Source organism: Tachyglossus aculeatus, chromosome 1 (assembly GCF_015852505.1).
Source record: "Tachyglossus aculeatus isolate mTacAcu1 chromosome 1, mTacAcu1.pri, whole genome shotgun sequence".
NCBI classification, from domain to species: domain Eukaryota; kingdom Metazoa; phylum Chordata; class Mammalia; order Monotremata; family Tachyglossidae; genus Tachyglossus; species Tachyglossus aculeatus.
The window spans coordinates 55,835,053-55,851,692 of NC_052066.1; the positions used below are offsets into that span (position 1 = coordinate 55,835,053).

Here is a 16,640-nt window from a genome sequence, read left to right on the forward strand (position 1 = left end):
CTCAGTTTCATTTTAGAGACTGACTATATGACTTATATTTGTGACTTTTTGGTTTAATTAGGTATTTTTTTCTTTTAAGAAATATGTAAATAATTTGATTTCAGTGATTCTTCCTATGGTGGAAAAACATTGTACACTACAAATTGCAGGTCATGGGTTCTAATCCCGGCTCCGCCACTTGTGTACTTTGTGACCTTGGGCAAGTCATTTCACTTCTCTGGGCCTCAGTTTCCTCTTCTGTAAAATGGGGATTTGGACTGTGAGCTCTACATGGGACAGTGATTATGTCTAACCTGATTCGCTCGTATCCACCGCAGCACTTAGTACAGTGCCTGACATATAGTAAGCGATGAACAAATACCGTAATTTTTTTTATCATGTGGTGCTTTTTAAAATTGGGGGTGCATATGATGGTATGAAACATGAATCTTTGTGTGCCAAAATTGTTCTAGGCAAGTCTGTACACTAAGAGAGTGCTCAGGTAGGTAGGCCCCGAGAATTTTTTTTGCATATTTGAAATTTTACAGCAGATACCCAGTGAAATCAAGGTTGGCAGCTCCCAGAACGATTGGTACCCTTACCAGAAAAGTTTAGGGAGCGCTATGCTAGGGCAAAACAGAGAGGGGAGCACCGTAAACATCACCCCAAAACGTTAGCGCTTCCAACTATCTTGATAGTCTTCATTATTGTGACGAGAACCACCCTGAACTTTGACATCAAACATTAATTTGATGTCGTTCTTGATCTCAGGGGCCAAATGAAGTGGTGTCAAATGGCCAGTCTCTGTTTATTGACTTGGTGAATGACCTCCTAAAGGGAGTGGAGAGGCTAATCAGATTTCAGTATAACACTCCAACGGATGGGGTTGATAACATTTTTGAACACATGAGTAGTAGGCGTGGTGTCTCGACAAAGTGAAAGCCCTATTTTATGAGAACGGGTGACGAAAAGTTCATAGTTTGTGCTGCCACGCCCAGTGAAGGGTAGTGTAGAGAACACAGAGACAACAGCTGAGGCCAAATCAGGCACCTTGAATCCCACTCCCTCCCAGGAGGGCTCAGCACGTGACCGGCAGTCCAGACACTTGAGATCCGGCTGCATACAGTGGCGGGGTTTTAACCCATCTTTTCATCTGCGTAAGCCCGTGCCAAGGTCACACAAGCAGCCCCCCTCGGCCCTCCCGAAGATGCTTCCGCAGGAACCACCTCATAAGTCCCCGTGCTGCCCGTAGGGTTCTGTGGCTTCTCGTTGGCAGTTGAGCAGGAAGGCGGCATCCCTCGTTCTCCTCTGTTCTTAGTCCTTCCTCCAGCAGTCCGTTCACATCATCATCATCATCATCAATCGTGTTTATTGAGCGCTTACTATGTGCAGAGCACTGTACTAAGCGCTTGGGAAGTACAAATTGGCAACATATAGAGACAGTCCCTACCCAACAGTGGGCTCATATCCACCTTGGAGCCAGGTAGCCTATGGGGGCTGGAGGGGCGGGGGTGCATCCCCAAAATACCAAGGTGTCGGGAAAATGCAGGGTGCTAGGGACAATCCCGAGCTTTCACAGGGCGGGGGTTGGAGGTGTCCTGAGGCGGCGGCAGCTTCAGGAGCCACTGTGGGCTGCATTGTGCGGCTGGGGCTAGGGGATAATAATAATAATAATGTCGGTATTTGTTAAGCGCCTAATATGTGCCAAGCACTGTTCTAAGCTCTGGGGAAGAACAAGTTCATCAAGGTTGTCCCATGTGGGGCTTACAGTCTTAATCCCATTTTACAGATGAGGGAACTGAGGCACAGAGAAGTTGTGACTTGCCCAAAGCCACACAGCTGACAAGTGGCAGAGTCGGAATTAGAACCCATGACCTCTGGCCCCAAAGCCCGGGCTCTTTCCACTGAGCCATGCTGCTTCTCTACTGTGACACCTTGGTGTTGGGGTGTGAGATTGGGAAGGGGATGGTGGTACTGGGCCTCTGGAGCCGGTGAGACAGCGGAGCCGGACCCCGGCGCTGGGCGTGGGCACGGAGATCCCTGCTACACACTGCTGAGGCGCTCCGAAGCGACGGCGACTCAGGCCCTCCATGAGCGCCTGGGCCAGAGGGAGTCGAGGAGGAGAAGGGCGGCGTCAGCAAGGCAGAACCCCCTCTGTGTCCTGCAAGGCCACCTTGAACTGCAGAGACAAGAACCCAGCTTGAATCTCCCTCTCCATACTGCAGAGCTCATCCCAGACTGCGGTTTGGAGCTAGGGAGGCGAAGGAGCGGAGGGGAGGAAAACTGCTGCGGCAGCAGAAGCTCTTTGCGTGGGACTGCATATTAGGAGCAGCCCGGGGTTTAACTCTCTGCCCCAGAGCCCGAGCCTGAGGAGGGCAAGGGAAACAGTTAATACAGTTAAGATAGTCCTGTGGGTCACAGTCAACCTCTAGCTGAATAGTAGTCATCAATATAGTACCGCAGTAGTACCTTTAGGAACGGAAAACTCCCCTTTCGCGCACTAGGCATCAGTCAGACACAGATTACAGTATTTTTGTCCAGTTCTGATCCCCACATTTTAAAATATACAACTCAAACCTGGAGAAAGTCCAGAGATGGGTAACAAAAAATCTAAAGAAGTGGAAAATAAGCCCCATGAGCAAAATTTAAAGAATTTAAGTTATTTATTCTTCCAGAGCAAAGGGAGCAGGACTATTTAATAACTGTTTTTAAAGTATAAGAAGGGATTATGGGAGGGGATTCCTCTTGGATTTTCCTCTGTGCCTCAGAGAACCAAGCCAAAGAAAAAACCTTAGATTTTAACCTGAGTTCAGTTGAGTTGATGGAATAATTTTTTTCAACTGCCTGGAGGATAAAAGGCCTAGAGCAGTGTACTGAATGACATTATTCATCTTTCTCTTTCATATTTCTGTGGATGCTTTAGCCGTTCTTATACTTGGAAACCAAGGGTGGTGTCCAGTAATTTCTTGGGGTGAGGTGCCTTTTGCCTATTATTAAATTTTTCAAAGTTTGAAATGCTATTTTCAGTCATTAGGCTTTATTTTAATTTCTTGGGTGTTCTATTAAATTGCCCTTTGAATTATTACTATTTAAGTTTCTTTGAAGATGTAAAAAATATAATGGACTTCCACTTTTGTGTGAAAGGATGAGTCCTGAAAATGAATTTTCATTTGTCTCTCAAATAAAGATCTGGAAGTATATGCTTGATAGCTTGCAAAGTAGTTGTTTTCTAAGTTCTCATTCTTTTCCCAGAATTAGCATGTGGGCAAAGGATAGAGTAGCTAAGTTGGGACACAGTTTCCATCCAGCTCAGTTGTGTAGTGGTTACAGTCAGATGATCCCATATTCATTCATTCAGTCAGTCGTATTTATTGAGTGCTTATTGTTTGCAAAGCATTGTACTAAGCGCTTGGAAGAGTACAATAAACAACAAACAGACACATTCCTACCCACAACGAGCTCACAGTGTAGAGGGGGAGACAGACATTAATATAAATGAATAGATGAATAAATAAATTACAGATATAAACAAATATGTGCTGTGGGGACGGGAGGGAGAATGAATGAAGGAGTATTATTATTATGATACTAAGCACTTACTATGTGCTGAGCACTGTTCTAAGCGCAGGGGTAGTTACAAGGTTATCTGGTTGTCCCATGTGGGGCTTACAGTTTTAAACCTCATTTTACAGATGAGGTGACTGAGGCACAGAGAAGTTAAGCAGCCTGCCCAAGGTCATACAGCAGACCAGTGGCAGAGCCGGGATTAGAACCCATGTCCTCTGACTCCCAAGCCCGGGCTCTTTCCATTAAGTCAAGCTGGTTCCCTGAATAAGAGCAGCACAGAAGGGAGAGGAGAGGAGGGCTTAGGCAGAGAAGGCTTCTTGAAGGAGTTGTGCCTTCAATCAGGTTTTGAAGTTGGGGAGAGCAATTATCTGTCTGATGTGAGGAGAAGGGCATTCCAGGGCAGAGGTAGGACGTATCTGAGAGGTCGGCGGCAAGATAGATGAGATCGAGGTATGGTGAGAAGGTTAACATTAAAGGAACGGAATGTAGTCTGGGTTGTATTAGGAGAGTAGGAAGGTGAGGTAGGAGGGGGCAAGGTGATTAAGTGCTGTGAAGCTAATTGTGAAGAGTTTTCATTTGATGCGGATGTGGATAGACAGCCACTGGAGTTCCTTGAGGAGTGGGGATACCATGGTCTGAACATTTTTGAAGGAAAATGATTTGGGAGCAGAATGGGTATGGACTGGAAGCACGCAAGTCAGCAAAGAGGCTGATACAGTAATCAAGGCAAGTTAGGATAAGTGCTTGATTTTGGAGAGGTATGATAGGCGGGAGATGAGGTGATAACTGGAGGGAGCCGTCGGGTCAAAGGAGGGTTTTTTTTAGGATAGGGGAGATATGGGCATGTTTAAAAACAGTGGGGAAGAAGCCATTGGAGAATGAACAGTTGAAGATGGCAGTTAGGGAGTGAAAAAGGGAATTGAAGGGGCAAGTGTGTCGATGAGGTGTGAAGGAATGGGTCAGATGCACAGGTGGATTTTGAGAGAAGGCAGGAGGTTTCCTCTGGAGATAGTGCTGGGAAAGATGGTAGAGTTGAAAAAGAGGCAGGAGAGGGGAGGGACTGGAGAGGGGCAGGGGAGATTTTCAGGAGATCATGCCTGATAGTGTCAATTTTTTTGATGAAGTAAGTGGCCAGGTCATTGGGGGCAAGGGACGGGGGAGGCGCGGGGACGGGGAGGGAGTTAAATATCTGGAGCAGCAGGCGAGGCCAGTGGGCACGGGTGTCAGTAAGAGTGGAGAAATAGTTCTGCCGGGCAGAGTAAAAGCATTCAAGGATAAACTTGAAGTGGACGAAATCGGCCTGATAACTAGATTTCGGCTCTGTGGTTTGTGCGCAAGAGAGAAGGAGGCGGATCGTAGCGGTGATCCAGGGTGATCCCGTATTAGCCGTTTTACAACCTTTACCCCAGTCTGCAGGGATCCAACCAAAGGAAGTGGTTATAACTGTTCTCTGTCCTTTTCTACAGATATGGAGTATGAAACAGGACAGTTGTGTCCATGATTTGCAAGCACATAATAAAGAAATTTATACCATCAAATGGAGTCCAACAGGTCCAGGAACGAACAATCCAAATGCCAACCTAATGTTAGCAAGGTAATGCTTCATATCAAGTACAAAGCTCAGATCTTTTTTCAAGGGACTGGTACTAGAGACTTCCAAAGGCAAAACCGAATGCAGTTCGAATCATTTTAACTTTGGTTTTCCGTTTTTTCCCTTGGCAGTGCATCCTTTGATTCTACAGTTCGGTTATGGGATGTAGACCGAGGAATTTGCATCCACACTTTGACAAAACATCAAGAGCCTGTGTACAGTGTAGCCTTCAGTCCTGATGGCAGGTACTTGGCCAGTGGTTCTTTTGACAAATGTGTGCACATCTGGAATACACAGGTATGCATAAACCTTTTGCATAAACGTAAATATTAAATACCTTATTGATTTCTCCTCTTTTTTTAACTTTCATATTTTACATCTAGAATATCTTTCTGGAGATTTAAGCCGAAAAGCAAAATTTGAGCACTTTTATGTACTTTTAAAATGCAGACCTGATACATAGATCTCTTGGATGTTGTCATTTGTCATCTCAGGAATTCGATTGAAAGAAAAAGTTTGACAGACTGAAATGAAAATCTTATTCCTAACTTAGTAAGGAGATCTTGGGGTTATCTATTCTTCAAATCATTGATTCGAATATGCAGTGGTAGCCTAAAAGCCATTGTAATTGGTAGGTATCATCCGAAATGTCATAGAAGGCAAAAAGACATAGTTTTGCCCCTCTAAGTCATGGTGTGTCCACACATAGAACACTGTGGACTGTTCTAATAGCTTCATCTTAGAAAGGTCATAATAGTTGAACGATGTACAAATAAAGCAAATAAAATGATATGGGAGGGGATGGTGCAGCTTCCATGTGTTAGGCTAATAATATAAGGCCTCTCCAGTAGGCCACAAAGTTAGAACAGGGATGTGATCGAAGTGAATCCAGTTATGAGAGATGTGAAAAGGCGGAGCACACGATTGTCCACCAAATCCAGCAATAGTAGTGTAAGGGAAGCACAGTGACTTTGAAGGTTGTGGTTTTCAAATGCACAAAGTAAAGGTTTCTTCACATGAAATTTCACATGGTGGTCATTGCTCTGGGAAGCTGTGCAGGTCATAATTTCCAGTACATTCAAGAGGGTCTCAAATCAGTGGATGAGCGTTCTCTAATGGGTTACTGGGCGTAAAAGTTAAGGAGTAGAGAGGGAAAATCTGGACAAAAACAGTCGATCAATCAGTGGTATTTATTGAGTGCTTACTGTATGCACAGCACTGTACTAAGCTCTTCGAAGAGTACAGTGGAGTTGGTAGACACGATCTCTGCCCACAAGGAGCTTGCAGTCTTCAGAATAATAGAGACCCATACCCTGCCCACAAGGAGTATTGGGAGAGACAAACATGAAAATATTTATAGCAATATCAAAATAAGTATTTAAGGAGGGTGTAAATAAGTTCACAAGTGTTGTCTGTCAGCAAGAGAGAGGGAGAGAGTTTGATTGATTCTTTCTTGCTTGGCTTCTTCATAAATCCTCACTTGCTTCCCTTTGGAATTTGCATGCCCTTGATGTCCCAACTCTTCCATTAGTTGGGTGAACGCCTAGCCCTCGTAGACAGTGAATGCTTGCACATCATGGCTGCTAAGCAAGTGCTATTGACTAAGAGATTCCTTTTTAATTCTTAGTAAGAGAAACAATAATTTTGTTTTCAGTTTTTCCACTAACATACTGAAATGTTCATTGTACTTACTATTATTCTCCTTTCTTACTCTTTCAGAATACATATATTCTCTTTGGTATTCTTATTTTTACTTTCCAAGTTAAAGGTTGATTTGCATTCCTTCCTAGTCTGTTACGTAGGCAGTTCCTGAAGGGCAAGGGCACTGACTTTTATTTCCTTGGAAACTCTTCCTGAGCTTTAAGAATAAGCTGTTGCTGTATATTATGAGCATTAAACGGGGGCCGTTCTCTTGACTGGTAGCCTCTGGTCCTTGCACTAGGTGCTTGAAGCTACACATTGTACTAATAATTTGGTACTAACCACTGTATTTCGTGGATTATGGCAGAGGACAGGATGTTCTGGAGAAAGTATATCCATAGAGTGGCTATGAATCAGAAATGACTCGATGGCACTTAATGATAATAAACCAGTGTATTAAACAGTGTTTCGAGTACTTAGTACAGTGCTTTGTACATAGTTAGCACTCGGTAAATACCGTTGATTGATTCAGGAGCTTCAGAGGAGAAAATCACTCCTCGCTTTAACACAGGGTTCTTCCCCACACATATCTTTTGGGTCACGAAGAAGAGATGTTTGAAGGAGTACGTCCAGCTACAGCGCTGAGAGCAGAATCACCATGATCCCTTCATTGTGGTCATGTCCCTAACGGTATCGTGTCCAATCTCTACGGTGCTGACGGGGATGGGCACTTCGCTCCACTACACTAAGTAAATGGAGTTTACTTATTCATGTGGGGGCAGAATCAAGAACAATCAATGTATGGCTCAGTCCTACAGTGTGCTTTCCAATCGGGCTGCCTTGCAAAAGACAATCATGGTATTTGTTAAGCACTTACTATGTGCCAAGCACTGTTCTAAGCGCTGGATATGTGCCGTTTCATGAGTATGGGGAAGAATAATGTACTTAAAGTAAATAGCTTAGTACTGCCTGTTCTTTACAGCTTTTTTGTGTGTACTACCCATTCACTCAGACACCTTAGAATGGAGGGCTCAGATTTGAGTTTAGAGAACTCGTTATTTTGACCTCAGTATATTAATCTGTGGTAACGTCACTTGACTTAAAGATATCGATCCAGATATCAACCTCCCGCTAGACTGTAAGTTCGCTGAGGGCAGGGATCATTACTTCTAACTCTGTTGTACCCTCCAAAATGTGTAATACAGTGCCCTGCCCAAAGCAGATGTTCAGCAGATACTGTTGATGTACCATGAGAGGCCCTGTGGCTTAATGTAAAGGGCCGAGAGTCAGGAGACTAGGTTTCTAATTCTGGCTCTGCCACTCACTTCCTATGTGAGTTTGGGTAAGTCATTTAACTCCTCTGTGCTTCAGTTTTCTCATCTGTAAAATAGGGATTAAATACCTGTTGTCCCTCCCTTCTGTTTGTGATCCCACAGTGGAATAGGGACCCTCTCTGATTTAAACATATTGTATCTACCCCAGTGTTTTCCTCAGTGCTTGGCACATGGTGAGCACTTAACAATGCTACAGTTATTATTGTCATCACCGATTTTTTTTTTTTTTTGCTTCTCTTCTAGACGGGTGCTCTAGTTCACAGTTATAGGGGAACAGGAGGAATTTTTGAGGTTTGCTGGAATGCAGCAGGAGACAAAGTTGGAGCAAGTGCATCAGATGGTTCAGTAAGTACATAAGGCTGTCCCTCCAAAATAAAGTGTCTGTGATGTTACCGTGTTACCAGAGACACCTAAATGCAGTGCACTCCTGAGTGGCATATTAGAGCACAGTCCTGAGAGTCAGAAGGTCGTGGGTTCTAATCCCGACTCCGCCACTTGTCTGCTGTGAGACCTTGGCCAAGTCACTTTACTTCTCTGGGCTTCAGCTCCCTCATCTGGAAAATGGGAATCGAGACTATGAGGCCCACGTGGGACAGGGACTGTGTTCAACCCGATTGGATGGTATCCACCCCAGTGCTTAGTACAGTGCCCAGTGCATAGTAAGTGCTTAACAAATGCCGTAATTATTATTATTATTAAAAGACGTATGCCATCATTTTTGACCCCACCCCCCTACGGCTCACTCCCCGTCCATGGAGAATTGAACCAAGAAGTCTGTCATATCAGCAGTCTGGTCTCATTTCTGACATAAGGTGAACTCCAGAGAAGCCCCTTTGAGTCTACCCCAGTATTGGAAGTGAGACTGTACAAGTGAGACTGTGAGTCCCACATGGGACAACCTGAATACCCTGTATCTACCCCAGCACTTAGAACAGTGCTTGATACATAGTAAGCACTTAACAAATGCCATAATTGTCATTATCATTACTATTATTATTATTATATATATATAGTCTTTTAAATATACTCTAAATATGGTGATAGTCTTTTCTGGAGGCCAAAATCGCTTATTGTCTAAAGAACTTACATGACAAAATTGTCTTAATCTGTTCTTCACAGTGAAGAAACTGACCGTAATGTTAGTTTAAACCTGAAAAGTTTCCATCTCTAAAAGTGAGAAGGAATGAGCACTGAGGAGAATTTCAAGTGTATTGCATTCCCAACTTTGGTCAGTTAGTGCAGGACTACTTCTCGTGGCCCTGGAAGTGGAGAATTTCTCCCTCCTGGCCAATATTCAAGTATGCATGGCTGTTTAGTAAGAACCTTTCTTAAAATAGCCCAACCATATCCTTTTGTAACCTTGACAATCTGGTCAACCAGGTTGAGTATTTTAAGCTAGCTGCTTCTTTCCCAGGCCTTCAAACATTATTTCTATTCATGTCTGTCTCCCCCTGTAGACTGTGAGCTCGTTGTGGGCAGGGAATGTGTCTGTTTTATTGTTATATTTATACTCTCCCAAGCTTTTAGTACGCAGTAAGCACTCAATAAATACGATGGACTGACTGACTGAGTTCCTTTCGGGTCATTTTCACAATGCCCCTCCTCACTTACTACTCAGGTGATATTTTTGAAGTGGTTCTGATCAGCAGTTGAAGACGCGTTTCCACAACTGGTTTAAATGTAATGACGAGGACCTCCTCAGATTTAGAAATATCATCAGCTCTGCAGTAATGAATTTTGAAATGCTCAGCGAAACGAACTGCGACTTTTTTTTTTCCGTGTGTTACAGGTTTGTGTATTAGATCTACGGAAATAGCGCTACTAGTTGGAAGCCATGGACCGACTATGAATGTGTACATAGCCAAAATGACTGTCCCTGACCCGTGTACTGCTATAGTCCCACTTGAACCATGGCCAGTCCACTACAGCCAAACCTAAAAGAAATATATACATTCACTGTATATAACAAAAACAAAATTCCACCCTGAAGAAGATGACAGAATTTTCTCACAGCTTGTGAATCCTGTTCACCAAGTGCTGGAATTTGCTGTGCCCCCAAATAGCATTTAGAAGTTTTGGAATGAAAAACAGAAGAGAAAAGGAAATCTACCATTAAAAAGCAGACCATACATGTACCAAATTTGGATACATAATGACGGCCTTTTTTCCCCCCGTGAATCAATAGTCACAATGGATCATATTTTTTTTTCCTTCCCTCAATAGTTAAGCAGTTTGCGTGTACAGAAAAAAAAATGGACTTACATAAACTTGCAGCAGTACTTTGTTCCTTGCTTTTAAAACATTGTTTTTGGTTTAGTTTACGGATGCATGAAGTAAGGGAGTGAATCAGTTTCTTGTTTATATTTTTTCACCTTTAGACATAAAAACATTTCTTTAAAAATATTTTAATGCATTATTTTGAAGAGGTAGAGTGATGTTTGGTACATTCTGTGGCTCCCTGAGCACAATTTCAAGGGGTGCGTGTTGGGGGGGGAGGGGTGATTTGGAAATTAAATCAGAAACATGATGTCATGTTAAATCTATGAAATACATCAGTAAAGGTTATAATGCTATGGTTTTTCTGGTGACGTGGCTGAAATGCAGTAGTTTCTTATTTGGGACATACTTCTGCCAAACTTAAGACTAGAAGGGCACAAAAGTAAAGGAATTTCAGGAGATGCGTAAAAAAAGCATCTCCTGTTGCTTTGAAACCATAGCGAAATTATGGTTAAATTGTGCACTATTGTGAAAAGGAGCAAAATATAGTTTTTCTGTTTGTTTGTTTTTTAAAGAGATAAAAATCTTTCTGGACAAAGGTTCAGCTTCTACCAGGGGTGCCCATCATTATTAGTAGGAGCTCAGATGTATAATGTAACCAAATTCCAGTATTAAAGATCTCATATAATTTTTCTTTTTCTTTATACAAATTAAAAATACCTTTGGCATATATTTGATAACACTGCCATTAGGTGGCAAAATGTGTACTACCTTAGTTTTAAAAGAAATGTTTGAAACAAAAGACTTGCTTCAAGGTGTGTTGTTTTTGGATTTTATTTCAAAATAGCAGTATTTCAGCTTATTAAAAAAAAAATACTTGCACTAATGTCCCTGCTGCTCTAATCCTGCAGTTTGTTGTATCTCGTGACTACATTTTTTTCACATATAGGATAGATGTAAGCTGCTATTTTTTTATTAATCACTACTATATTGTGTCTTTTACTCTGTTTACAATATCAAGTATTTTTCTTAAGAAATATAAGTGGGAAAACTTTTTTCTCCTCATGTGACTAAAGTATCCTGAAATTTCTTTGTAAATGATAGCATGAGGTCATGTTTATGATAGGTGTAGGGTTGCTTCATGTTTCACATAAGATTCCAGATGTGTACATTTCCAAAAGGATAATTGTCAAATTTTTGTCGCAAATGTTTTAAATAAGGATCAGCTTATATTATAGAGCTTTACAGAGTTATCAATTTCATAACACTATTTCCATCACTAATTTTGTGGCTATTAACAACTGCTAAAAATCTCATCTACTTTATTGTTACTCATTCAAGTATAGATTGATTTAACCCAGATAACGCAGCTTTTGACGTTCGGCATTGATTTCTGCTATGTTCACAAAATGACGTGACTTGAAGCAAGTCTTGTTTGGCTAAGGTAAGGAGAGCTTTTGCCAGTGGGAAACAGAATACACCGTAGTTCCACAATACATTGTTCTGTATACCCCAGCTGTTCTTTAGGGGGAATATGATACGAGAGATCACAGCATTTTTTTATTCTCATCCAGAAAGGCAGTCATTCATGATGGTTCTGTGCCAGCTATTTTTAGGGTTTTGGAACACATTTCAGATGTTTAGAACAATTACCCTGTGAGTTATGTAGGAAACCTAATACGCTGAGTATCTGGCACTTGAAAATCCTGCTTTTATTATTGCTGGAGGTCCATGTCTGTGGCTGACCTCTGTTGTTAAAAAAATAAAAATAAAAAAATCTGTGCAATAATTTTAAAACGTGCTCCCAGGAATAGACACAAATGTTTTGAATACGTTTAAGCTGCATTTTCCTTTAGTGATGCATTTGTCAATTGCACTGAATTTAAATCTGAAAGTCAGAGGTGATTATTGATAGTACTTTTGTATTTTGATATGGACAATTTATTCATTTGCATATAGTTATGACTGGTTTTTTCAGCTGATTAAAAAGATAGTCAAGGTATTCTGCAATATAGCTGTCAAAATAGGCAGCTACATTTTCACGGTATTGTCATTTTTCCATTTTGCTCTTCGGCTGATTTTTCTCGAGCATAATTGTAGGTGCGTTTCCATACACCACGACAAAGACACATGATTATCAACGCAGAGCTTTGTTACCCTGAGGTCCCATGTCTCGCGGTGAACATTTAAGACGTCTGTTTGGTAGGCTGGATTATTTCCGGACATTTGATTTACTTATTTATTTTTGCTGCTGTTCTCAATTACATCGTTGCCTGCTGATTGCCACAATGCTGCTCCACAAAGCTGTACAGATCGCCTCTTCTCTTCAGTGGGAAATATGCTTGCGAGAGGCAGTGTCCTCAGCTTGAAATGTACTGCGTACGAGGGTCTTGCTTTTTCTCTTTTTTCCTCCCACGGCTTGTAGTTAAAGATGCACGGAGGCTGGTTGCTCTCCCACATGCCCTTAAATATCACTTTAATAGAAACTACGCTTATTTTTGCATTGGGAGCCAAAGAACCGAGAAGGAAAATCGAGCTTAATTGGCTAGTTACTAAAATAATAGGATGGGGGAAGAGCAGCTGTCATGTTTCCATCCATTTTTAAACACCGGGCAGGAATCTCTCACTTTCCATATCCATGTAGGTCAGGCAACCCAAAATAGCTGCCATGCTGTTCTGTGGGGCTGAGGGGATTGGGGAGAAGGAGTGGCGCCGCACGCCTGCGTCGGCCCCAGTTCCCTCATTCTGGACAACAGCCCGTGGTCTTGCTTGGCAGAGTCTCTTTGTCTCCCCACCCCCGGCGGAGCAACGGGATCTCCATGGAGGGCACTGAGGGCCTCTGGAAGAGAGACCCAAGGCCGCCGGTGGTGTCGTGTGCTCGGCTAGCGAGTCTGGCATTCTCTCCAGATGCTTTCCTCGCCTCTTCCAGAATTAGCCCCCCACCCCAACAGCTTCCCAAGACCCAGAGTACCGACTCGCCCCCCACCAGAGAGGGGACCCCGATCTGACACGTGGGTATCGTGAACAGCGACCCAAACTTGAAAGTGGAGCGCCTGTGGACCCTGCCGGCCCGTGACCTCTGGCGTGGGCGTTAGTGACCTAGCCCTGGCCCGAAGCGAGCGCGCCGACCTGAGTAGTTCAACTTGGCCAAAGAACAGTAAACGCAGGGGTTGGCAGGTGTCATTTCCTCTCCTTTTTCGTAGCGATCGTTGAGCAAGGTCTACCGCTTATTCTTGGGTTTCTGTTGGGTCACTTTTCAGAAGCATTTCCCAGACCTGAGAAGTAAGTCTGCTGTAGGATTAAATAAGATGCAGAATGTATGACTAACCAGAATCAGTACCGTGAAAAATAGGTTCCTTGCTTTTAGCCTTTAAAGAGAATAAATAAGGACCAGGATTTGTGCTGGTTGAAGTTTTTAAAGCACTCCTTAACAGCTCCTGAAGCTGTTTTAATGGGCGATTAGTGGTAACTTTCAAGCCATGTCTTGACTTAGAACCATCTGTTATAGATGTTATAGACAGTTATGATGAGGGGCATGAAGGGAGTATTTCCAACTATTTTAGCACCGTACTACAAATAATTCATTTGTGCTTTCATTTCTGCTTGGTTCCATTAGTTCAGCGGAAAGGATTTTTGGAAAATACAGGTGCCATTTACTCAGTTGGGAACATTGTTCCTCTTCTTCAAATGGTTTGTTCCTACAAGCTCCATGGGGTTTTTCTACCATGTTGCTGACGGCACTTAGGTACTTAAGGACAATGGATCGCTTTTGACGGTTTCTGGGAAAATCCGTTTTGGACGGGCCAACATTGTGGCAGGGCAGCAAAAGTCAACATTTAGGGGACAGCAGCAAATCCACAGAAGACCCTGAAATGTCATAAAGGGCCCAGAGGAGGGTCTGAGAAGATTAAAGTAATGGACGCTCTCTCTTCCTCCATTGGTAGCTCTGAAGTTTCACATTCCAGATCAATATCTAATACACGAATCTGGTCGAAGGTAGACAAGAGACGAAAAAGCATTTTTAGAGTTGTTTCTTTTTCTCCCATCCGTTGATTTAAAGATGTATCTTAGCTCAGTAACGTGAAGAAATGTAGAATTTTCTGTTTCTGCCTTTAAGTTTACCGTGTGAAGCAGGGTGATAATGTAGGGCATGCCTTTTTTTTGTAGTAAGCTGTTATTTCATGGGTTTTTTTTAGAAATTGTGGATAAGTTCAGGAAAACATTCTGCATGTCGTATCTAGTCCAGTGTTCCTTTCCATCTCGCATATTTTTTTAAAAGAGCAGCCTGCAGTATGTGGATCCATAATCTTTGAATACAGAAGTATTTTTTTTTCCTCTTCTGGCTTTGACATTCTAGGTGTAATGGTTTAATTTTGAATTTACAAATCCTTTGGGTCTAATTCTGTGAGCCTACCTATAGCACTGGATTCAAATGTCTGGCATCATTTCTTCAGTTACCCAGTTAACTTACAACTGTTGTAAAAGTGTAAACCAGCCCATGACAGTTTTATGTACTTGTTAAGCAACTTTTATTGTTTGGTTTTCATGATTATTGTCTAAGGAAGGCTGATATAGGTGTTCTGTACTGTCCTGGACCATGTTAATTACACTTACGATGTATTTTGGTTCCACATCACATTGATTTGTCCTTAAAGCCCCGTTCTAGGCACATTTTTTCTGTTGCAGTTTCCCTTTGCATTGTGTTGTTCTGACAACTGTAATTTGAATCAGATCTGAAAGAGGTCCAGAATAAAATATATTTTGATATTATGTTGGCTGTGTATATATGTCATACCTTTTGATATCTCTGTAGTTTGTATAGGCTATTGACCGGTCAAGTAAAGGGAGAGGGATGTTGTCATTTTTCTTGTTTACATTTTAATTGCTGCTTGCCCTGTTCTTCTCAATTCAAGCACTGCCATAGTTTGAGTCGTTCTCACATCCACCCTGTGAAATGGGAAATTCTGTTCAGAAATGCCTCCATTGAGATTCGCAGGGCTGCTTGAAATAGCCTCATCTTGTGTCCATCCCTCCCCCACCACGACAAGCACATCTTCGCTAATCTGACCCTCTTACCCTGTCACGTTTACACCTGAGCACGCCTTCACTCGGACACACAGAAGGATCAGAGCGAAGCCTTCCTGGTGGAGGGTTGAGCTGCAGCTGCAGAGCGATGATCAAAGAAAACAAGTCTCACTCCGTGCTCCTGAGCTGCACTTCCTGTAGTGCTCGGCCCAATTACCTTGAATCTACCCCAATACCCCAATACAAAGCACGGGAAGCAGCGTGGCTCAGTGGAAAGAGCACGGGCTCTGGAGTCAGAGGTCATTGGTTCTAATCCCAGCTCCACTGCTTGTCAGCTGTGTGACTTTGGGCAAGTCACTTACGTTCTCTGTGCCTCAGTTACCTCATCTGTAAAATGAGGATTAAGATTGTGAGCCCCACATGGGACAACCTGATCACCTTGTATCCTCCCCAGCGCTTAGAACGGTGCTTTGCACATAGTAAGCGCTTCACAAATACCAAAATTATTGTTATTACAGTGCTGGCGCATAGTATGCGCTTAAGAAATACCACAATTATTATTATTGCTCCCGGTAGGCTCCACCCCCCTTCCCGGGAGCCCCATTTTCTCAGGATGACCGGATCCTCTCCGTGGTTTCAGAATCTTCCCAGGAGGTTGCAGAACCCTTGATCGACAACTTCTGCGATAGGCCCCTCCCTTAGAAAGTTGTTGGAGAAGCTAGGAATTTATTGTTCTGACAGAAATCTCATTCCAGGGATGGAATTTTGTTTCTAAATTTATTGCGCTTGAGTTCACCTTGGTGCAGGAATACCCCTGTTAATGTTCCTAATGAGTTCCCTGAAAATAAAATGTTAAGCGAAAGAGGACTAAACAAAGTATAGTTTCCCATAGGAACTGGGGTACAGTGTAACCATATTTTCCCAAGAAACAAAAATGTGACCCATATTTTATATTCAGAAATGTGACAAAAATGCAATGAATGCTCATTACATGATCAAATAGTGTGAATGTGAAATAATGAAAGACTTTCATCTGGCTTTTTTGTGTGCGCGTAAGTGAACCCAGTATTTTTCAAGTGTGTTATCTTCCATGTCCTATTTCAGTAAAGAGACACAGTGCTAACACAAGAGGACTGCCATTTTAGTCAACAGACCCAAGGGAGCCGAAGGTAAGTGCCTAAGCCAAGGTAAACTTTGCAGCATTATCTTAAAGTGAGAGAGCCCTGAAATACATGCAAGCATTAAAAATTCAGTGGCGCTACTGTTAGAGTGCTAAAAAAAAGTGT

The 16,640-nt window shown here is 42.6% G+C and overlaps 1 protein-coding gene across 6 annotated transcripts in view; it reads left to right on the forward strand.

Annotated features, from left to right (window-relative positions):
• The window catches only part of TBL1XR1 (TBL1X receptor 1), a 231,323-nt gene extending 216,224 nt beyond the window's left edge, over positions 1–15,099 (forward strand). For all 6 annotated transcript variants that reach the window (XM_038762492.1, XM_038755677.1, XM_038744104.1 and 3 more), the window contains 4 exons: positions 5,013–5,140; positions 5,269–5,434; positions 8,356–8,457; positions 9,902–15,099. In XM_038762492.1, coding sequence (XP_038618420.1) covers positions 5,013–5,140; positions 5,269–5,434; positions 8,356–8,457; positions 9,902–9,928 — 423 coding nt within the window. In that variant the 3' untranslated portion in view covers positions 9,929–15,099. The remainder of the gene's footprint in view (positions 1–5,012; positions 5,141–5,268; positions 5,435–8,355; positions 8,458–9,901) is intronic.
• Positions 15,100–16,640: the final 1,541 nt, after the last annotated feature.